Raw genomic sequence first — 25171 nt, 5'->3', positions numbered from 1 at the left:
AATAATCCATTGTAAAAATAGAATGGAATGTTAATTTTCATTAAAAATTCAAAAATTGATTCTTTAAAAAAAAAAGTTTACCTATTCATTCTAGAGAGACGGAGAATGAAAGTAAGAGGAGGAGCAGAGGGAAAGGGAGAGAGAGAATCTCAAAGAGACTCCCCAGTGGGCCCAGAGCCCAGTTCAATCGCATGATCCTGAGATAATGACCTGAGCTGAAATCCGAAGTCAGGCACTTAACCAACTAAGCCACTCAGGTGCTGCCAAAAATCTATTTTCTTGATGGCATAAACCCCAGCTAGTTCTCTCAAAAGATATCCCAGAAACCCCAAATTCTCTTATAAATAGTACTTGACAAGCAATTAGGATACTTAATTTTTTTCCCTGTTTTTGCTATATACCAAGTTATATTTGTTGCCAAGTTGTTTCCTTCGTTTATTAATGTATTCATTACAGATGAATCAGACATTGACAGTGTTGTAGAAAGAATGATAAAGACTAGGGAATAAGACAACATTGACTTAGGTTCTTATCAAAGAGCTTACAAGCTATAGACAAGTAAATAAACTATTGTAGTCTAGGTAGGTAAGTATCATAGTATACAAAATGTTTTGGGAGCAGAAGGGAAGACCATTTTATTTTTTTTTAAATTATTTTTAAAGATACATTTCTTTATTATTGAAGATAGTGAACATGCATGTAGGGTGGGGAGGGACAGAGAGAGAGAATTTCAACTAGACTCCCGGCTGTATACAGAGCTCAACACGGGGCTCAGTCTCAAGACCTTGAGATTATGACTTGAACCAAAATCAAGAGTCAGATGCTTAACCAGCTGAGCCATTCAGGCACCCCAAAGGCCATTTTATGAAAGTGGATGTTTTATTGCCTGCCAAAATAGAGTTATCTCCTGTTTTTGTTCTCACTCACACTTTGCTTTTTTTTTTTTTTTTCATGTCATGGTGATAGAAATGTCCTGACATTAATAGACAGAAACCAATTAAAGGAATTTCCTTCCCTTTATTCCATTTTAAATACAGACATTACCCGTACTCTTTGCATTTGTGTCTCAAGGTTATCTTCTTTCATTTAGACAAGTATTCTGAGCCTGAATCTTGGCATCATTCATTTAGGGACCTAGGGGAAGATTGATGATAGATTGTGTGCAACTTATACTTGTGTATAAAACCAAGCTACCAGGATGCCTGGGTGGCTCAGTAGCTGAGCATCTGACTTTGGCTCGATGCATGATCCTGGAGTTCTAGGATCCAACCCCACATCAGGCTCCCTACAGGGAGCCTGCTTCTCCCTCTGCCTGTGTCTCTGCCTTCTCTCTGTGTCTCTCATGAATGAATAAATAAAATCTTAAAAAAAAAAAAAAGAACCAACCAAGCTACTAATTATGGAGGATGGAGGTAAGGGGAGAATGATGTGTAGACTCAATTTGTTACTTTCCTTGAGGCAGACATTTTGTAACCATGGTGATTTACATTCAGAAAAATTTTATTGCACCTGGGCCACTGAGAGACAAGTGTGTCTTCCTACCTACTAGAGAAGAATTAAAAAGTAACAAGGACTTATTCTCTTCCCTGTCCCCAATGCCCCTGCTGCCCAAATTTAAATAGAGAATTTATAGACATATTGTGTTTTCTTCCAGGTGTAGGACTTAATGGGTGCCAGGGAACTGTTCTTAGTACTTTAAAAATATTAAGATATTTGGGGCACCTGGCTGGCTCAGTTGGTATAGCATGCGACTCTTGATCTCACAATCATGCATTTGAGCCTCATGTTTGGCACAGAGTTTACTTTAAAAAAAGATAGGATGTTTAATAAGATAACCCTATGAGATTGATGCTGCTCTAAGCTTCATTTTACAAGTGAGGAAGTTTGGGCACAAAGTCTAAGCAACTTGTTTAAGGTTACCTAAAGGTAGAGATTTGAATGAAGCCACTATTGTCAAGAGTCTATCCTTTTAATATCTGTATTATAAACAATTTATGGATCTTGGTATATTCTATAGAAGAAAAGTTCTATCTGAAAACTGTCCAGAATTATAGTTTCCTAATTGTATTTGCATCCTTTGAGAGAAAAAAAAAATCATTATAGTGCAAGGACATCCCAGACCCCCTCAAGTGGATTTTTATGCCTTACTTTGTCTGTAAAGTAACAACATAGTATTAATATTTGCTTTTGCTTATATAAATGTGGGTTGAAGAACTCTACCATGAATGTGGCAGTGCTAATAAGCACTGATAAGTGGTATAGATGCAATCCTCGGGATACTCCCCCTGCACATGAGGCTTCAGCACACTGGCTGCCTTGGTGTGTGTGTGTGTGTAGAGGCAGCAGGAGAAGAGGAACAGATAAAGTGGAAAACCATTTGTTTTAAATAAACTAAGCATTTTCCCACTGTGCCTCTTGAGGGCTTTTGCAGTCATCATTTGCTTTGCCTGAAATGTTTACCGCCCAGATATATTCATGGTTTGTTCCCTCACCTCTTTCAAGTCTTGGATAAAATATTATCTTCTCATAAAGACATCACTGGCAACCCTATTTAAAATTGCACTATCCTCCCTGGACTCCCTGTGCCCTTTCTTTTTACTTCGCAGCATCCGTCACCTTTCAACATACTGTATAAATTGCTTTGAGTCTTCCTCCTCCAACCTAAGATGTGATCACTTTTAGGGCAGTGCTTAGTTACTGAGGATACTATCTATCCTCAATATGTTGAATATGGTCTAGCACATAGTGGGAACTCAATAAAAACTTGAATGAATGAAAGGTGTTACCCCAGTATCCCTGTCAGTTACTTTCTGCTTAGTTGGTGTTTTGCTCAGACAAGATATTTTTGTTATAAAGGTAGTTGCTTGTGGTCATCCATCTCCTCTCTGGAGGTCTGTGGGAAGGGATTTCAGTTTCATTTGCTAGTGAAATGAGGAGGACAAGTGGATGACTTATTCAAGTTGCTCAACAACTTAATGGACATGCTTTTTACCTTGTCTCGGGAAAGCCAAAAAAAACATTTTTTCCTCCTCTTTTGATAAGCCTGTGAATTCAAGTCAATGGCATTTTCTGCTGCCATTTATCCCTTTACAGAAAGTTTTTGCTTTGTGTTTGCCCAAAATCAGTGTGCATGCCACTTTACCTCATGACAGAATGACATAGAAAAAGGCAGAATGCCCAGTAATTAGATGCAAATTTTATGCTTGTCATTTTGAAAGGTTATGAATCCCCCTTTTATAAAGTTTTCTATAGAGGATACTTTAGGACAAAATATCCTTTCTGTACATCAATATGCTGGTAATTCGAAAAAAGAACAACTTTGTAATTTGAAAGAATTAGTAACAAGTACAGCATATAATGAATACATTTATCCCTTCTGCTCTCTACTGAAAGGAATTAGATTTTCACTTATCTTCTCCTGAACCAAAGTTTCAAGACATAAATATTGACAAAATAGGTTTTCTCCCTTCCTAAGGGATGACTCCGTTATTCTCTTCCAGTATATTTCTAGGTAAAAGTGGACCAATTCTCCTGCTATCCAAAAAATAAACTAAAGGGAACTGATGGTACTATGAACAACATTCAACTGGTAGAAAATCAAGATTCTGTTAGAGCTCCATCCCTGACTATCTGTGTTATTTTTTGTAAACCATTTAACCTCTGAAAAACTTTGGTTCTTCACCTCAAAAATGAAATTGGATTAAGAATCTGAAGTTAAGGTGGGGGCCTGGGTGGTTCAGTCAGTTAAGCATCAGACTCTGGATTTCAGCTCAGGTCGTGACCTCAGGGTTATAAGATCAAGCCCTACATTGGGCTCTGTGCTCAGCATGGAGTCTGCTTGAGGTTCTCTCCTTCTCCCTCTGTCCTTCCCCCATGCCCATGCTCCCTTTCTGTCTCTCTCTAAAATAAATAAAATCTTTTTAAAAATCTGAAGTTACATTTGATGATGCCATTCTTTTTTTTTTTTTAAGATTTATTTATTTGAGAGAGAGAGAGAGCACAAGCAGTAGGGGCAGGGAGAGGGAGAGACAATCTTAAACAGGCTCCACCCTGATCACAGTGTGCAGAGCCTACCATTGGGCTCAATCTCAGGACCCTGAAATCACGACCTGAGCCGAAACCAAGAGTCAGAGGCTAAACCAACTGTGCCATCCAGGCACCCTTTGATGATATCATTCTTACTCAACAAAGCAGAATCTCATTTGTCACTTTGTGGTGGTAATGTGTAGAGAGCAATTGCCACTGTACATCACAGTGCTATTATGTACTTGGTTCTGATCTTAGAATTTGCCAGGTTTTTGTGACCTGTTATAAGTGAATTGTCTCTAATCTTTTCTTTCTCCATCATAAGTGAAGAGGAATGTAGGACCAGTCAGTAGAGTTGTTGGTGGGTTGAGGCAGGGTTTGGCATGTTTTTACTTTGTATGCAGCCTAGCCTGATTATGCTCAATAATGAGTAGTTTTTATTGCCATTATTCTACACGTCTCCAAATAGAAGACACAGGTTATATTTAGAGAATGGGAAAGTAGAAGTTGATTTATAGTCTCCTAAGCATCTTTTTTTCCACAGCTGAGCACATTACTGCCTAAGTTGAGTGACTGTGGTTGTTTATCCATCTCTAACAAGACTTCTGGATTTGGTAAGGACACAGTCTGGCTTGGGTTTCCTTACCAACTTTTGATTAAAATGCCGATGTCCCGCCAAGAAGACTCATACTCTGGAGCCTACTGCCTGCCGTGAACTGTGTCTCAATTCTGTCTTCTACCAATTTCATCCGGGGATATTATGACAGCCTTGTATCCTAAGCAACAGTATGCAAAATAACTAAAGTACTTACACACCAGAAAGAGAAGAATACCAAATTCAAATTTAGTGGATCTTTCCTGTTAGAAATATGTTGTCAGAGTTTTGCTTGAACAGCTACCAGATTACTCCCTTTCACGCTTCCTAGTGTGTGTATATACATATATATATATTGACGCATTCAGTATGTGCCAAATTGAAAACCTGAAACATTTAACGAAAGGCAGACATGGAATATTTCAGCTGCCAAAGAGACAGGTGCGATGGTTTGTGAATATGACTTGAGGAGCCATAATGCACAAAACATGAAAGTGCCACCTGAAGGTGTTCCATGTTCAGGCAGTTTAATGTCAGGGAAGGCAATGGGGAACATAGGGTGTCCTTGAGGAGATAATAACACCAAGAATTCACCCAGAAAGCCTTAAAACAGATGGTCTCCAAGGAAGTGCAAAATTATGACTGAGTACAGAAGAGGCAACCTTGGTCATACTTTTGTTTAGTTGAGAATGAAGATACTCTGGTTCTGGGAGACTTAGTCATAGCCTGGGAAAGAGTTCATTGTTTTCCCAAGTCACAGAGAAACCGGATAAATCTGTATTATAATATTCTTAATACATAATAAGCACAACATCAGTAGCCAAAGCAGATCTGTTACAATCATTTACACCTCCGATTGCAAAGAAGAAATGTATCCCCATGAACAACAGGTATGATTGGAAACACCCTGCTCAGCCAAGGCATAAAAGAGAGGCATTTCCAGCATTTGATTGAAAAGCTGAACAAGACTCCTAACTCTGGGAAAGAACAAAGGGTAGTGAAAGGGGAAGCAGGCGGGGGATGGGGTAACTGGGTGATGGGCACTGAGGAGGGCACTTGATGGGATGAGCACTGGGTGTTATACTATGTGTTGGCAAATCGAACTTCAATAAAAATAAATAAATAAAAGCTAAACAAATGCTGTCTTTCCTTGGTTAAAAGTTCTGGTAGCAGCCATGTGCTTGAAATAGCCTACTGTGGTTGCTGACATTCTCTCAATTTTTCTTTCTTAAATGGTGGCTAATAATTTTGGATCATCTGCATCTAAATAAACTGGGATGCACAATTCAAATGCATATGTTTGTGCCATACTTCTGAATCTAACTAATCAGAATTTTGGGGGGAAAGGCCTTGTAATTCTGTATTCATTTTTAACTGGCTTCCTAGGAGAGTCTTTTTGCACACAAAGAATATGTAAAAGCACATTATGAAAATTACCACTGTTGTAGGTTAATTATCTCTTCAAAAGGCCACCATTGGGACACTTGGGTTGCTCCGCAGTTGAGCTTCTGCCTTGGCTTGGGCTTGATCCCTGGGTCCCGGGATGGAGTCCCACATGGAGTTCCACATTGGGCTCCCTGCATGGAGCCTGCTTCTCCCTCTGCCTCTCTGCCTCTGTGTGTGTGTGTGTGTGTCTCATGAATAAGTAAATAAAAAGGCCACCATTAAAGTGTATGAATTTCACCTAGAAGCTAAGAATCTGAGAAATGAATTAACATACAGTTATCTGTATTTTTTTTTCCATCAAGAAATAGTGTCCTGTGATAGGGAAAAGCTTAGGAAAGACATGCTTTATGAGGCTTGTCATAAGTATCCAGAAATCAGATATGAGGCTTGTCATAAGTATCCAGAAATCAGACAAGGTGGCACAGTTCAAAGGAGCAGACCTTTAGGGAACAGTTGATCATAGGAGTGACCAGGTTGAGGTAAAAGTGTAAAAATGAACAGGCTCCAAAGGGAAGATCTTTGCCTGCCATTTTGCTGATGGCCTATTTATGTGCCTTTATACACACAAGTACATTTAAAGAATTGTCAAAAGGAAATTGAAAGAAAAGGAAGACCAGTGACATGCATTAACCCTTGGAATAAATGGATGTATACTTTCTATGAATATAGTTTCAATTAGGAGTCACTTAGCTACAGCTGATATAAGTTAACTCCGGGCAGCCCCAGTGGCACAGCGGTTTAGCGCCACCTGAAGCCCCGGGCGTGATCTGGAGACCCTGGATCGAGTCCCACATCGGGCTCTCTACATGGAGCCTGCTTCTCCCTCTGCCTGTGTCTCTGCCTCTCTCTCTCTCTCTGCATCTCTATGAATAAAAAAATAAAAGAATAAAAAAAATGTAAAAAAAAAAAATAAATAAGTTAACTCCAATTTGCCTAAATAAAAGCAATCACTAGTTCACATATTTGGGGATCTTAGGGATAAACCTTACTTGGAACAGACCTGTTTTCAAAGCCCAAATGATGTCATCGAAACTCAGCCTCCATTCTTTAGTTTCCTATTGGCTTCCTCAATGTGTTAGTTCGTTCTTTTTTTAGATTCTCTATGTGGAGGCCTTTGGAAGCTCCAGGTTTTCTCCCTCCAAGCAATCCCAGACTATAAAAGGGATTTTTTTCTAGTAGTTTTATGAAAAGCCCTGAAATAGAATCTTATCCAAATATGCATCATATGCTTGGGAATCAATTTTCTAGGAAAATAGAATATTAATTGGCCAGACCTGAGTTACCTGCTTCTTCTGACTTAGAGGATTTTAGTCTATCCAAGCCACTTAGGTTAAGAAACTAGGGCACTTGGTTCACTAAAGAAAAAGCAGAATGCTCTTACCTTAAAAAGGAGTGATGGATTCTAAGCAGGCAAAAACCATAGATATCTACTATATACTTCTGTCACTAGGGAAATAATACTTAGTGTGAATTAGTGTCCCAGATATCTCCATCCAACTTCTTTAGTCAAAACCTATCAGTTATATACATATGTTTTTCTATGTTCTTATTTATGAATATAACAAGTTGCAGTCATGAGTAAATAGTGATATACTTGAATATAAATTAAAGAATTAACTGTAGTGGAGCACAGGGGATTTTTAGGCCAGTAAACTATTCTATGTGGTATTGTAATAGTGAATACATGGCATAAAGCATTTGCTGAGACCCATAGGATTACATAACGCAAAGAGTGAACCCTAATGTAAACTAGGGACTTTAGTAATAATGGATCAACTGGCTCATCAGTTATAACAAACGTACCTCAACCATGCAAGATGTTAATAATAGGAGAAATTATTGGCAACATCAGGTGCCTTCCTTGCCTCTATGCAGACCTTGGCTCTTGAGTTTGGCCAAGAAAGTATTCAGAGCAAAACTCTTAAGGAAGAATTTAATAGCAGTTAAAGAGAAAATACACACTCAAGCAGTCCCTGAAGTGGCAACTGCTCTGGGGCTAGGGGTGTCTTTTCTTTTTATGCTTGCATGGTTTATGGGACAAAGCTAGGAAGATCTGACTGAGATTGCCTCCAATCAATCACTTAAGGAACTCCTCCTATTGGTCCTCAGTGATAGTTGGGAGGAGGGGGTTGAGGAGGGGGATTGGCTTTATATGGTCCTTGTTGGAACTGTCATGGCAGCCTTCCCCTGGTGTGAGGGCAGAGGGAGGAGTCAAAACTGCAATGTAAATGTATTATAAGGAAACTATAGGTTACTTTAGGGCAGCAGTTATGGGGAAGAGTGCATGCATGCTCCCCAGGACTCTTCCAGCTCTTTGTGTTCTTGGGGCGGTCGTAAGTTTCACTCCTCTTATGTAGCTAATGTTCCATTCCCTGCTTATATGTAGCTAACTGTGTATTAGGTCACTGTGAGAAGGAGAGAAGGGATGTATGGGAACTTAATGTACTTTCTGCTCAATTTTTCTGTAAACCTAAAATTGCTCTACAAAATAAAGTTTATTAAGTAAAAAGATAAAGTTAGCTATACTTACCTGATTATTATCTGGCAGCCCCTCTAGAAAAAACACTCCATGAGGGCAGGATGATCCCCATGAGGGCAGGATGGTGTCTACTTTGCACTCTGTATATGCTCTACCTACACCATTGATATTGGCATACAATATAGGCCCATATACTCTGATTAGAAACTGTTTGGGTCAGAAATGTTTGAAAAATAAGAATTTTTCTGATTTTAGAAACAAAACATGGCCCATAAAATATACCCAGTATTACATAACATCCCCAGCTGCGTCTAGGTCAGTACTTCATAATCACACACATTTATAATTCTGTAGCAATACTCATACTAAGGCTATATATAGCCTTACATCCCTTCAGGTCAGTTTTTGCCTCCAAATGAGTTACAGAATATGTGCATTTGTTGAAATTTATCTTTATTTTCATAACTGGAGCTTGACATCAGCATCACCCATTTACTTATATTTAAAGGAGTAATGAATCCATTGTTCCTGAAATATGTCAGGATTTGGAATCAAGGTCAGAGTAGGATGTGCTGACCCATTTCCCCTGTTCTTTGCCACTACTACAAATACTTGCTTCAGCAAGCAGAATTTTTTTTCCCAGTAAAGACCACTTTTATCTCCTCATACTTCCCAACTTCACCACCATTTCTAAGATCTAGCATTACATACAATTAGGTCCTCATTATGTGTGACCCAATGTATGATAGCAGAGAACTGTTCTGTTAAGCAGGAAACAAAGCATAAAAGAATTCACTTCTCATTTGGACTTCCTTTTACTTTCTTCCTTCAGACATATACCAGCTATCTGCAGACTTCTCTGTTCCTTACTGTTTAAAATACTCAGGGGGCTAAAAGACAGAAGGTGGAAGCAAGGACGATAAAAGAAACATCTTGTCCTTGAAGCAGGAATATCTGTCTCCTCTTGTATTTGTTTTGCCTCTGCTCTATTCAACTGAACAAGCAAATAGAACCAAGCAGAGTTCTTATTCAATAAAAATGCTGTGTGTTGGCTAGTCTCACACATAGTCACCTGTGTGGGACCTTTGAACATCCCTTGCTATTGATGTTATAGAGACTAAAAACACTGTTATAGAAACTATAACACTATTTATAATGATAGTTTGACAGCTGTCCAGTCATCGTTTCTGTAATCAATGATTCAATTTTAAAGGAATGCTCACATTCAAGTAATCAGGAGTATTTAATTTGTTTCTGAATTACCTTTGGTTATTGTCTGCACAGTTTGTAATTTTTTTAATTTTTTTATTTATTTATGATAGTCACGGGGGGAGGGGCAGAGACATAGGCAGAGGGAGAAGCAGGCTCCATGCACCGGGAGCCCGACGTGGGACTTGATCCGGGGTCTCCAGGATCGCGCCCTGGGCCAAAGGCAGGCGCTAAACCGCTGCACCACCCAGGGATCCCCAGTTTGTAATTTTGATACACAGAGATCCTCCCGCCTTACAGTTTCTTGGCCAAAATGAGTTTCCATGATTGTTAGAACAGCTGGAAGAGAAGACTCCCAGCCAGCAGGATAAAGAAGACCCTGTGTGTGCCTTTCTTGGAACACTGGTAGCAGAATGAATCATGTTTCTCCCCATTGGGCTTCCCCATTGATATAAGTGGTGAAAGGGAGAAAGTAAAATATGAGCATGACTGTGGGAGCACACCCAACAAACCAGCTTAGTGGGAGAACTACCCCTTCCTTGTCCCTGGTGAAGTGGCTTTGGTCTGCACATCAATAAGGCAACATGTTCCCACTGATGACACACATAGAGCGCATTTATGCTCTTGAATGGTCTAGGGCTTCACAGGATGCAGAGTAAAAGATACGGCATGACAAAGTTACTTTGTTTGCATCTGGATGCTTCTGTGCATGCATAACAAACTGTCTAGCTTCCAGGTGTGACCCTCATGTAACTCCCACCTAAACCCACAAGCTCAGGATCTGAGCTTACACTCAAACCCTTGCATTACCCATTAGGTGTCCTAGAGTTTCCTTCCAAATTGAGATTTTTGCCATTTAAGTGTTTCTGCCCAAGACTAGGTGTTTAATCAAAAGCCGATTTGATGTCATAGGAAGATTGACTATATATCACAGTCCTAGATTCTTGACTGTTATGGCAACACTTTATACCTACCATTAGGATTAAGGGCTAAAAAACCCTCAGGTGCAACACCCGGGAACTCCACAGCAATTACAAGTAGAATTGGATCTGGTATTTTTATTTTTCCAAGATGAAATCATAGTATTGCATTTTTCTCCTTTCCCAGCAGAGTTGAGTCACTGAGTTTGTAAGAGATGAAAAATATTTCCAGCAGAAGAGAAGTGCATTGACCTAGGGGCTTTGCTGGAGAAATATGGCCTTTTACCCCATCCCACATGGTAGCTACAGAGTGAGCTAGCACATAGAATGAAACTCTGCAGGGTTGTTTTTCTTCATTGGTATCCTTAATTGGTTTAGGGCTGAAAGTCATCTGTGCTCAATTCATAACTTAAGGTTTCAAACTATAGAATGCACAATAATGAACAGCAGTGCTGAGCACTGGTAATAAAAATCCAGTAAGTCTGGCAGGGGCTCAAAAAATCTGCCTTTCATTAAGTACCACCGGGTAAGGTAACATTGATGCAAGAGGTTTCTAGACCACACTTTGAGGAATAAGTTTAGGCATAGCTTGATTACTTTTTTTTGCTAAGTTTCTTTCTATGAAATATTCATCTCAAGATCATACCTGCTGTCTGATACTGCTCAGCCCTTTAATGCCTTTCCTTCCCATACTGGCTGGCTACCTTTTAGGATTATTTCCACATGCTGTATTAGAAAAAGATCTGCAGTTAGCATTAGTGGACTTTTCCAGGCCTCACCTACCCACTAGCTTGCTTCTTTATGCGTGTTGTCTTTTGCTAACCTTCCACGTGGAATAGAGATTTTGCTCTATGCTTGCTCCACTGTACTTGACACATGGGCTTCTGCACTGTTTCCTTGAGTTAAGCATCACCTGAGATTCAGTCATAGGTTTCTCTTCTCAGTCTCAGAAAAACTCAGGCCACTGCCATCCATTCCAGTTTCTTTTCCCAATCTAGCTTCTGGTAGCCTAACTGAGCAGCATTTTTCTTGCCTAGGAGAGAAGTTTGGGGACGTGTCAAAATGAGCCAAATTAATTTAAGAAAAAAGAAAGTGAGATCATTGATATACTAAAGCTGCAGATAAAATAAAGGATCCCTAACTGTGGAAAGGTGTTTTATTACTGTATTTCTTAGAGGATTATTTTATTTTTAGGTAAATTATTTTATTTTTTGTTTCCATTGCAGGGGTACATTTTGGGCCTGTGACCTGGGAAAATACATTCAGGATTAAATAATCTCTTAAAATTTAAAGTTGCATGATTCTATGCATCTTTTTCAGTACTCCAAACATTTTAAGAGTAGCCCTGACACTACATTTTGTTTCTGGAACATTTACAAGAGGAAACAAGAAAAAAATTGGCTGACAAACATTGATTTTTGTCTTCCCCAAAAAATAGATTTTAAAAAGAAAAGAATCAAATGGGGAAGGGAGTTTGAGAATCATTTGTTGAGAACAGTGTTTTCCAATAACTTTTAGTATTTGATGAACAAAGGGAGAAAAAGGTTAAGGATAGTCTGACTTTTAACCTAAATAAATTTCTGGTCATGAAATTTCTACTCTTTTCTGAAAACCCAGAGGTCTCCCAGTCTTTGGTGAAACATGAAAGGGGGCTTTCCTTAGTTTAGGTCTTCTTTCTTCTCTTTGCAAATATGTGGTTTACTCAAATACTAGTTCATGAGAATTTTTGTGATATGGAGCTTTAGGGAATGCAGGTAGTATTGTATATTTAGCCTTGTGAGCAATTGGCAGATAGTCTCCAAGCAGAGGAGAAACCAGGAAATCATGATGTACCAGTTTTGGCATCTGCACTAAATTCCCCAGGCTAAGACTGAGATCAATGACCTGGAATTTGAAAAGACTGTATCTGGGCTGTTGGCAACCTGGTTTCTCTCACTTTCTCTTAATCATGATTTTCAAGAATTTCCAGGAGAATGAAAAATAATTGCCTGTTGTTCCCCTGAGAGATTACAGGGAGGTCAGTCACTGGGGTGATCTTTCACCCTTTTGGGAATCCACAAGTTAAAACATCAATATGAACATCCTGTCAGTTAAATGAGGTTCATTCTTGTAAAGAAAGGTGGTGGTTACAGTGGGAATGTATTGTGTATCAAGTGAGGATAAGTTATCGTATTAGGCCAATAATTATTGCATTACTCTGGGGATGCCTTTGCTTTGTCACACAAACCCTTGAGGGAGTTCTTACAATTAGTTGCTGGCATTCAACTATGAGCATTCTAAGAAAATGTTTTAATTTCAACTTGAGTCCCCTACCTTGACAAATCCATCCATTTTCTTTGTGTGCGTTAGTTTTATCATTTTCTGTTCCTATCTGCTTGCCTCTCAACTGTTAGTCCGGACATGTGCTAAAAGTCCTTCTCTAAATGTTATCAAGCAAAGGTCTGTTGGTTTGACTTTACCAGCAGAGAAAGTTTAGGAGTTTGTCTAAAGCCAATGTGGGTTGATATTCTGCTCTTAGGAAATGGAGAGCTAGGAACAAAGGATCTATGTTGGTAGTTTTACAATTTTAGCGTGCAAAAGAATCACCTAGATTAAGCTATGTTAAAGGCAAATTCATGGACCCTGGATTTTTCTGTTGCAGTCAGTCCGGACTCGGATTTAAAAACACAAGCTCTGTACTTGCTCTATACTTGCATGACCTGATTACAGTGCAGGAGGTCTACAGTCTAACTTGAAACATAATGGCTTACTAAAATCTTGTCCTCTGTCATTTTCTGAGATGCTCCTTTACTTCTCTAGGCTGAAAATCATGGCTACCCCTCTGGTTACATAGAACAACTTAATGTGACAAAGGAAAGGGTGAACTTTATCTTCTAGGCTTTAAAAATGACAGATGCAAAGTGTTTTATATGTACCTTCAAACCTTCAAGGCATTTGAAAGTCACTTTGTCACTACTACACAAAGATAGAACAAACTTACTGATGCCTCTCACCATGTTTCATCTAAGATTATCATTCTGAGGACTCTGTTTCACCTAGCTACCTCAAGGTTTGAGAGAAACAAAGCAACCTTTTAACTCTTTTTTTTTTTTTTTTCTCAAAAATGTTAGTATAGTAACTCTAGGCTAAAGTTTTAAGTTTGGTTATCTGTTTTCTACACCTGCATTGCTAAACTTTCTAAAATCTTTCCCTCTGTCTTTTTGAAACCAAACAGCTCATGCTTGAAAGGCTATGGATTTCCTTAGATGAAAACTGAAATACCATTCCCTTTATGCTAATGTTAATTTACAGGCAGCAAGCTTGGTTAACCAAGAGAAAATAAAAACTTTCATTTGGATGAAATGTGTTATTTATAGTGAATGCAAAGCATCGTTATTATCAATTCTTGTTACAAAATACACAGAAAAAATACCATTTTTGTTATTTAAATATGGCATGGATACGTTGAGAAATAGTACAGATGTTAATCCACAGCCTCTCAGCTGCATCCTGGATAATCATTATTATGCTTTATTCTTATTTGGAATTACTAGTAATAGACTGTGTATTTCTGTATGAAATTCAAATCAGGGAACACCAATGAATTGAGATGATTGATATTATATATATACACACATAATTTTGGAATTGGGACAACAATAGAAATATTTCTCTCTTAGTGAAAAATCCACCAAGTGTGCTGCTGTGTTAGTGATCTTTATGAGTAACATTTGTTACTTAAATAGATATGCCAAAAATTCACATAATTTTGCACATTTGAATTGAGCTAATCCCTGACCAGTGTTTAAGTTTGTTTTGAAACTATCTATATAATTGTTGAAAATCTGAAATGTAAATATCTGGATTTTGAAGTATATGGCTTTAAACCATGAGTGTTAAAAAAAAAAAAAACTATGTGTTTACGTACTTTTATTATATGCTTTTGAGTTCCTTGGCAGATCCTGTTTTCTTTGTTTAAGTCTCGTTAATGTGAGATTTTATACATGAAGTAAGGAAAGAGGATGGTGGTGGCAATATAATTCATGTTATTTTTGAATGCAAATTTCACATGTGCATGTAAGTTCATGGGAAAATATTCAGGGATTATTTGCCATTCTTAACTGGCATAGAACCACTAACCTAGTCCAGTCCTATTAATTTAGAGATGAGAAAATTGAGGGCTAGAGAGACTAGGTGATGGAGAGATAGGTCATGAATTTACTAGTTGACCTAAGGCATTGATCTCAGTTTATGGTTTTTCTGAATTCACATACTGCTTGTTCTTACCAGGAGGTCATTGGCTGTCCTTACTCCTCTATAATAAAACAGAATTCTGTTTTGTCATTTGTCTGCTTACATTTTTCTTCTATTCCTACCTTAAAATATGGACTTTTAAAAGCCTGGGTTATAAGCCTTACAAGAAATTACCTTACTTCCTGTCCTTTCCTACCAAGATTCCCAAGCCAGCTTTATTCCTTTCCCTCAGTCCTGAAACATCTGAATGAATTTACTTTCATCTTATCACCTATCAACAAAGCCTGGTTATAAAGGTTTTCCAGCATAGCAGTTGCAATTCACACTCTTCAAAATAATCACACATAAGTGGAATGTGGATTGTCGGCTACAGAGTGATATTCAGTATTACTTAACATCATAGCCACTGGCCCTTTTATCTGGAAATTCATCAGGTAATGCCTAACTCAGCTGATTGAATACATTAAAAAGTACAAAAAAATTACACACAGGTAGAACAAACCCTTACTAATGATCTTCCATGTATAAGCTCCTGTACTTGGTATTGGAACATCAGAACATGCCAAAATGCATACAATACATTATGTTCTCAAGGAGCTTACAGTCCAAAGCAGGAAAAAGCAAGGTACAAATACACTTGATAGAAAAAGATAAGTGGCCACAGGGAGATAAAATTGAAGAATAAGGTGCTTAAATGAAGAAGATAAAGTTCTAGGAAAGCTTTCTAGGATTAAAAAAAAAAGTAGAAGAATTCAAACTAAATTTTGAAGAACAAAAATCCCTTTCATGAGTATAGGTGGTGAGATGCATTTTGACAATTATTTATTATGTGTGTACTCCAGAAGCGTATGTACTCTCTACTGCTACCTAAAGTTTAGCTTGTGAATTATTCTAGTCTTGATACTTATCACTGCTCTGTGATAAAGTTTCATACATCTAGTTACTGTTGTTGAGAGAGAGCATTTAGAATCTCATATATCATTTATATACTCAAGTATCATTGAAATAGCTATAGACTAGTTTGGATGTTACTGAATTTGTGTGCTCTCAAATGGTTCCACCTGCATGATATTTACACAAACATCCCCATCCATAATAGGTTGGAAAAAAAAACAAGCTAGTCATTTACAAGATAATTTGAGAACCATGACTCTAGGTTGTTCTTTACTTACATAGATAATTTAAGAAACTTTTATACATATTTCAGCAGTACAGAGCTGTTTCTCATTATTAATGTATTTATGAAATCATGATTGCTTGCTTCCAATAATATTACCGCATTACAGAACAGAGAAATTTTGCTTTGTGACAATAGACAGTCTCCCATGACGACAGCAGCACAAAAGAGGAGAGGAAGGCACAAAATGTAAACAAAGTAAGGGTGAGCAAAAGGCAGATGGAACAATGAGAGGAAAGGGAATGACAAGCATTCTGGAGGTTGTTAGTAAAAATAAGTTATCAATATTAAAATGAGTCTGTGTCTCCACTTCGTTATAATCAACAAAGGGTTAGTCGTCAGTGGGAAATTCATGTAAAGGCTGAAACTAAACCTGTTGTATATTACTATTTTTTTAATTTTATCTCTCTTATTTTCATTTTGTGGTTATTTTCTGTTATTCTTCCTATTTGGAAGATGTTATTTATTTTTGACATTTTTTCCTCTCATTTCAGATGACTACACACTGCATGGCCCTGTTTTTATTCAAGAACCAAGTCATGTAATGTTCCCTTTGAATTCTGAGGAGAAAAAGGTGAAGCTCAACTGTGAAGTTAAAGGGAATCCAAAACCGCATATCAGGTTTGTTCATTTAAATCATGTGTTTCCATGCATGCAATTCTATTATTAAAATCAACAATAAATAAATAAATAAATAAATAAATAAGTAAATAAATAAATAAATAAAATCGACAAGTACTTATAGAGTACTAGTTACATAAAGATCTTTTAGACAGGCATCATAGGATATCCTGAGACACTAAAGAGATTATTGTACTCATGAAAAGTTTAGTGCTCAACTTCTGTTTCTGGCTGTACTAGGATTTAAATATCCTATTTGACCCCCTCACTGAAAGCCTACACATTTCTTAACACATTTTTAAAAACTCTTTCAACATATGTATCAACAAACTGGTATCAAAGTAAGAAATACTCAGAATTCAAAAAATAAGTGGGTTTGTAACCCAGAGAAGAAAACTGACCCCTAAAAGCAGTTTTCGCCTTGATGAGCTATGTGTACTGGAACTTTGGGTTTTGCAGCTTCACAGGATAGTCACAGGACAAAGCCTAGAGTCAACTAAGAGGAGAGTCTAACATGAAAATACCTCCTATAATAGACCTGAAATCGAAAGGATATGTACTTAGAGTGCTTGTAACAAGAAATAAGCTTGTTTCCCCAAAGAACTATAAAGCAAAAGTAATTGCCAATTTCAAGTTTGGTGCCAAGTGGCTTTAATAAATGAGACACAACTGAAAGGAGAATTAGTAAATTGCAAGGTATATCTGAAGAAATTACCCAAAGGTAGCAGAAGTGGATAAAGAGAACCAAAGAGAGAGAGAGAGAGAGAGAAAGAAGGGAGGTGGGTAGAGAAAAGGAAAGTGGATAAAAAGAGATTAATATAAAACGTTTATATGTGTTTAATCAGAGTTCCATAAGAAAAAGCAAGGAAGAATGAGGCAGAGGCAATATTTTAACAGAAGGCTAAGAATTTTCCAAAGCTAATTAAAAATTCCAGGCTATAGCAGTGTCTGGCTGGCTCAGTCAGTGGAACATGCAACTCTTGATCTCAGGGTCATGAGTTCTAGCCCCATGTTGGTACTACATAGAGATTACTTAAAATAAAATCTTTTAAAAAAAGTTAATAAAATAAAATAAATTCTAAGCTATAGATTTGGGAAGCCAAATGAACTTCAAGGAGTACAAATAAAAATAAAGCCTCATCTAGAATTATTATAGTGCAGCAGAACACCTAAGTTGAAGACATCATAAAAATAGTCAAACTTATAACATCAATAACCTTCAAATAGCAAACCAGAAATTGACTCAATAGTAACAAAAAGTCAAGGTGCAAGAATGATCGATCTTTGATATGCTGAGAGAAATTAACTGTCAAATTTGTTTACAGCATAAATATTTTGTAAAAAGACCAAAATAAATATGTTCTCAGGCATTCAGAAACTAAAGTTTGACTCCAGCAGATGTACTCACTAAAGAAAATTCTAAAAGATATAACTGAAACAAAATAAAAACAATCTGAGGTAGAGTATCTGAGATACAAGAACAAATGATAGGTAAAGCAAGTGGTAAAGGTCAGTATTTCCACATTAAAATCAACTGCAATTACACTAAACAACAAAAATAATAAAAACATATACTGTCTTGTGAACATAAAGAAAAAATAAAAGTCATGACAATAATAAAAATAAATTTTATTTTTTAAAAGATTTTATTTATTAGAGGGAGAGAGAGAGATCAGAAGTAGGAGAGGAGCAGGGGGAGAGGGAGAAGCAGACTCCCCATGAAGCAAGAAGCCTGAAGAGGGGCTCAATCCCAGGGCCCCAGGATCCTGACCTGAGCCAAAGACACTTAACTTACTGAGCCACCCAGGTGCCCCGGAAATAAATTTTAAAAAGATATACTGCACAATGGATTTATACAAATGGTTAAGAAAAATTTAAAGAAAGTTTGAACCCTACCTGACCACATACACAAAGACCAATTTCAGGTGACTAGAAGACCTACATGGGACACATACACTTTTTAAAGAAGATAGGCATACTATCTATGACTTGGGAGTGAAAGAAATAGTTCTCAAATATGACAGGAAAAGCACAAATCATAAAAGAAAATATTTAACTTCATTAACGGTAAGAACTTCTGTTCAACAGAAATAGTGAGATGAGTAAAATTTCAAGCTTCCAACTGGGAGAAGATATTTTTAATACATGTCATTGGCAAAGAAATAATATCCAAAAGTATTTTAAAAACCCCCACAAATCAAAAAGTAAAAAACCTTTTTTAGTAGCCTAGTATAAAAATTACCAAAAGACTTGCTTAGGTACTTCTAAGAAAAGGAGTATCACATATCCATTAAATATGTAGAAAGATTATCAGTGACATTAGTGCGAAGAAACATACAAATTAAAACTAAAATGACACACTCTTGCAAGCCTACCAGATTAGCAGAAATTTAGGAAACTAAATTCAGCATAATATAAATAAATATAATCTGGTATGTTCATACAAGGTAACCCCATGCATTAGTGAAAATGATGAATTACAGCTGCAGCATGATGGATCACAGGAACATAATTTTTCGCAAACAAAACGAGTCACAAAATAATAGTATAATTTCATATTCATAAAGTTCAAGAGCAGGTAAGGTGGAGCAATTGTTTAAGGATACCAACATACGGGCAGCCCCGGTGGCGCAGCGGTTTAGCGCTGCCTGCAGCCCGGGGTGTGATCCTGGAGACCCTGGATCGAGTCCCATGTCGGGCTCTCTGGATGGAGCCTGCTTCTCCCTCCGCCTGTGTCTCTGCCTCTCTCTTCGCTCTCTCTGAATGAATAAATAAATAAATATTAAAAAAAAAAAAAGGATACCAACATACTTGATAAAATCATAAAGAAAATCAAGGGAAAGAAAAAGCCAAAATTAGAGATTATAATTAACCATCAAGAAGGAAATGATTAGAATCAAAATGGAAATGGAGACTTTAAAAGTAATATTACTTTTCTTAGACACAGATCTTTATTGTCTTATGATTCTTTATAATGTTGGGAAGGACAAAATTTTCTTCTGTCCAAGATTCTTCTAGCTGAACTCAGAATTAAATTTACATGAAGCATAGTAAAAGAAAAAAATCAAATTTCATACATATAAGGAATCTACAAAGACATGAAATTCCAAAGATAGGCAAAAAATGTGGTGTGTATGTCATTCTTAACTAAGGAGAAAGGGAGTGTAGAGGTCTTGGGACTTCAGAGGGAAAGAGTGAAATTTGGGATGCCTAGGTGGCTCAGTGGTGAGTGTCTGCTTTCGGCTCTGGGATAGAGTCCCAGATCTGACTCCCTGCTTCTCCCTCTGCCTATGTTTCTGTCTCTCTCTCTGTGTCTATCATGAATAAATAAAATCTTTTTTTTTTTTTTTTAAAGTGAAATTCACAAAAAGATAAAAAAGTAAATGTTTGGTGAATAAATGTTTGTTGAGCCATGCAGAAACAGTGACTCCATATATCGTATAAATATGATTTTGCCTTTATTCACATTTAATGTTAAAAATTTTAAGCTAATAGTGTGTAAAAACCAAAATAATATATAACATATATCATAGTGTAGGGGAGGAGAGATTGAATCATTAAAGATCCACAGAAATGGGATATGAGCTGAGATATTTAGTTTGCAAATTGGCAGAAGGCAAAGGACATCTTACACAAGTTAAAGGATGGTAGTATTAGTAGAGTAGAAATTATTTTAGAATTTCATTTGTGTGGCCGTTCATTCATTCATTCATCAAATACGTCATCATTCATCACACCACCCAGTGTTTTTCAAACTATGAATTCTAGGTACATAGAACTAGCTTAGCAATTATCTGGGGTGAGTATTTGCAGAGCTTCTACCCAAGTCTACCATAGCAGTTCTCCTTTGAATTTGTGTATGTATTAGGATTCTGAAAAATACGTGGTCCAGGTAAGGTATTAAGCCAGTGTATTAAAATACTATATTAAGCCAGTGTATTAAAATACTATATAACCAGGCAGCACCCAGGTTTTAGGTATTTAAAGATGAACAAACTACATGTTCAAGTACTGTGTTTTTGGAGGACTGCCTAGAAGTGGTGAAGATAGTTGTAATGTTATGCTACAACTTTCATGCCATAAATGCTGTAAAGGATGTCCAAGCTCTAGGGCATCCTGGAGGAAAGAAAGTCTACTTTCAGGATAGAAGGGGAAGATATCAGGGAAAGTTTCATAGAAAAGGAGATATTTAACTGAATCTGGAGGGGCAAATGATGTTTTGCTATATGGATATTTTGCCAAAGGAAGTGCATTCTGAAAGAAAGAAAAAAAAATACTTCACTAATGACCTTTAATTAACCTTTATTTTTTTAATTTTTTTTTAATTAACCTTTAATTTACTTTGCTTTTGTAACATTGTGTTTCAAGATATTAGGGGCCTGCTTTGTTACTTAAAACAAGCAGTAGAACAGAAACCTATTATGTTTTTAAAGATTGCCAGGAAAAGCTGATAAGAAAACTTTTAATCAAATATACCAGCAACTGGTTGCAGTGTACTGTTTTCCTTTATACCTTTGGCAGTTTCTCTGTAACAATAGCCAGTTATTACCTAGGAGCAAAAACTCCTTCTTGAAGGAAAGAGCAAGAGAGAGAAGAGAGAGATGAGGTATTTTCAAACATTTCTCTGGCTACATTTTTTCAGTCTTCAGGCTGACTTTGAGGGAGGAGAACAAGTAGGAGAGATTCAAGGTGAACTCTCCATGGGGATTTACAGCATAAGGTTTTTTCCTCAAATACCACGACTGACCTCTCTTCTTTGTGTTGATTCCCTCCACTGAGCCTTCTCTTTTCATTGTTTTCTGCCCCTCAACTTTGAAAGGATTGACCCAAACCCAGAAAAATTTAAGAAGTGTTGACTTTTGCCAACTTTCTTTGTATTAAAGTTTCTTAAGGACTCGTGGCATTACTTAATGCACTCAGCTTCCCTTTCCAGACAGAAGGGACATTCAAGTACTTGGTTAGAGTACTTTTGCTGTAAGGTTTCTATTCAACTTAGTTCATAAACAACACCTTCCAAGTCAGAAAGACCTTGCCCCTTCTTCCATGCCAAAGTTGAAACCGTGAACAAAGAAAGAGGGTTTTATTACAATAAATTCCATACATAGCTTCACAGCATAGTCTGGAAGATTTTACCTTCCAGAACTTCATAGTGTCAGTGTTCAGTTGGGCACAGCCTGTCTCTCTGAAAGAGAGTTGAGTTCTGTTTCCCAAGTGGTTCAGAAATCAGCTTGTGAGACTCACTAATTTGTCCTGACCCTTGGGAAAATCTCTCTTGCTCTGCATGGGCATTGTCTCTATTACCAGTACTTAAAAGATTACTCAAACATTGAAAATAAACTGTGATTTTTCAAGAGTGTTCCTGTATGCAATAAGGTAAGGAATTCAGTGCAATCCACATTCAGTGGAAATGAACATTGACTGCCTTGCAATAAAACTGGGTATAGTGCTTTGTAATCTAGTCTCAACTGCATTTCACAGCAAGTACTTTATTTTCTAAATAATCCCTTTTTCCTTTGCTATTTGTATGTAAAAGCAGGCAATAAAGTAGATTAAAGGACTTTCTGCAGAGCATTTAGGTTGAGATGACTAGTGTAGACAAACCTACAGAGGTGTTCTCATTATCCCCACAACCACTTTTCTAAAAAGGCTCACATGGTCCATTTCTAAATTCCACATTCTGCTTGCAGCTCACATTATATTGCAATTTCCTCTTTGAGTTCTTAGATTTGTCATATTAAATTGCTTGACTATCATTTGAAGTGAGAGTTATAGCTAAGACGTGATCAGCTGACTCAAAAAAAAATGTCTAAAGCAGACAGTCATTTCTAGAGATTCATGTGCAGATAGACCTGCTAAAATATAACCCAGCTTTCTCTTTTTATTGCTTATTACTTTCATGTCTGTGTCAGAAAACAGAGAGAATTACTGTCAAGCTTAAAAACAATGTGTATTTCTAATACCCATTTTATAAACAAACACATTTAGAGCTATGTCCCATTTTGAGATTTTGACCTACCTATCCTGCCCCTCATGCTTCTAAATTTTTACATTTCAAAGACATAGATGTGAACACACATACACCATCATGCTGTGGTGGGCCAGAATGCTTCATAAACTGTGCATGCTCAAAGCTGAAATATACAGCAGAGAAGTAAAATACTGAGTCAAGTTCCACTGGCATTTATTGAGCACAAGAAAAGTGTCAAGGTCTAGGTTGCTTAAGGGACAATACAAAAGTAATCTAGCCAAATTATCTATAGTGAAGGCAAAATTCCTATATAATAGAGCAGAGAATCCTGTAGGAGATTGTGGAAAATTTTGATTAATTTTGACTAGGAATATTGAAAAAGACTTCATTGGAAGAGGTGTGATTTAAAATTGACCTTGAAGTGTGAGAGAGATCTTCAAAGAAAGAAAAGGATCATAACTTAAACTTCTGCTTTTGTTGATAGCAAATATCCAAAATCTTGAAACAAAGTAGATTGCATTATTTTCATTTAAATCCTTTTCATTGGGACACCTCGGTGGTTCAGTGATTGAGCATCTGCCTTTGGCTCAGGGTGTGATCCGGGGTCCTGGGATAGAGTCCCACATTGGGCTCCCCGTGGAGAGCCTGCTTATCTCTCTGCCTATGTTTCTGTCTCTTTCCCTGTGTCTCTCATGAATAAATTAATAAAATCTTTTAAAAAATCCTTTTATATTACACACACCAACCATAGTACTCCAGAATATTATGAGAGGAAGCACAATGAGCATGTATGTACATGTACACATTTAAATGGCTTTTTGTTTGTTTTTTACTGATTGAAGGAGATAAAAATAAAAGTCTCTCATTCATTAGTCCTGTTATTGTTTCTTATCGATTTCTTTTGTGTTTCAGCGTTTCCTTACTTTTTGGTCTCCCAATGTGAATGCTGCTGTGAGATTGTTGATATTTCAGAAGTTTCAACTATGATATTTTCATTACTGATATTTGTGTAGAATTTGGGAGGGAAGGGGACTAAAAAAGATACAGTTACTGAATTGTATTACCTCAGAAGTTCCTAAATATTCAAAGAAAGGCAATTTGGTTAAAGTTAGCTCTCTTTGGAATGTGATTGGAAAAGAGGGGGGGAGGAAGGAAGGAGGGGGAGGAAGGAAGGAAGGAAGGAAGGAAGGAAGGAAGGAAGGAAGGAAGGAAGGAAGGAAGGAAGGAAGGAAGGAAGGAGAAAAAAAAGAAAAGAAAGAAAAAAGAAAAAAAAGAAAAGAAAGAAAAAAAAAGAAAAAAGAAAAGAAAAGATCTTATTAGTAAAGCTTTGCTATTTAAATGTGTAAGTTTATTTATAAGGCCAAACACTACAGCCAGATACAATAGATGTTTCAGGGGAACAAAGAGAAGAACAACAAAACTCTCTTTGACTCTGTTACCAAATGACCTGATCTGGAGTTTACTGGGATGGTTGATTGATGCTGAGTGCCATTGGCTAAGAAGATCTTCAAAGTGATCCATGGTTAAGACTAGTTTGGTCCCTAAGACAGCTCTAAATCAATAGAGTTCCATTGCTTTGCAGTCAGCCATTTCAGTCATATTAAGGACCATATCAAAGCAACTCCACTGCAATTTCATCAAATACTCAGCAATCTACCCGAAAGTGCTGTATTCTGTCATCTGTATAGACCCATTTAAAGAATAACTACAAACTAGGAGAAAAAAGAAGAATAACTACAAACTAGAAAAAGGACTTTTGCTGAGGAGCCCTATTTGAAGAAACTTGTACAAGATGCTACAGGAATTAAAAAAAAAAAAAAGTGAAGTTTATGTAGTATCAAAGTAACCACAAAAGGAGGTGTTAAAATTTTAATATCATTGTCTCTTTCCATAGCATGTAAGTTGTCAACCATTGCTGGGTAGAGCATTTCTAATTTTTTTTTACCATGGTTAAAAAAGTCACAGATGATATTTTATGTTATTTATAGTTTTTATGTTTTAGATGATTCAGAAATATTGATTAATATTACAAGGCTTTACCAACTGGCATTTCTATACTATAGGTGGAAATTAAATGGAACCGATGTTGACACTGGTGTGGATTTCCGCTACAGTGTTGTTGAAGGCAGCTTGTTGATCAATAACCCCAATAAAACCCAGGATGCTGGAATGTACCAGTGCATAGCAACAAACTCATTTGGAACAATTGTTAGCAGAGAAGCAAAGCTTCGGTTTGCTTGTAAGTAGCAATCATATGATGCTGCAAATGTTACTTTGAGTTTTTGTACCATTAAGCCTTTAAAACAGTTTCTTTATAAAAACCAAATAGATTTTAATTTGTTATATGATCTTTACCTTTTTTACATATTTGAAAATATCTTGTTTATAAGTTGTAAATTTAAGTGGAAGATGTTTTCTGCTTTTATAAGGCTTAAAACAGTTTGATTATGTGAGAGTTTGTTATGGGACTCTACATATATAAATTCACAGGCACTCA

At 36.9% G+C, this 25171-nt stretch overlaps 1 protein-coding gene across 13 annotated transcripts in view; it reads left to right on the top strand.

The window, feature by feature from the left end:
* The window catches only part of CNTN4 (contactin 4), a 927650-nt gene that overhangs the window by 600813 nt on the left and 301666 nt on the right, over positions 1-25171 (top strand). For all 13 annotated transcript variants that reach the window (XM_077858022.1, XM_077858031.1, XM_077858030.1 and 10 more), the window contains 2 exons: positions 16580-16706; positions 24738-24913. In XM_077858022.1, coding sequence (XP_077714148.1) covers positions 16580-16706; positions 24738-24913 — 303 coding nt within the window. The remainder of the gene's footprint in view (positions 1-16579; positions 16707-24737; positions 24914-25171) is intronic.

This window comes from Canis aureus, chromosome 19 (assembly GCF_053574225.1).
Source record: "Canis aureus isolate CA01 chromosome 19, VMU_Caureus_v.1.0, whole genome shotgun sequence".
NCBI classification, from domain to species: Eukaryota; Metazoa; Chordata; class Mammalia; order Carnivora; family Canidae; genus Canis; species Canis aureus.
Note: the sequence above shows the minus strand (reverse complement) of the source record. Positions and strands in the feature narration are given on the sequence as shown.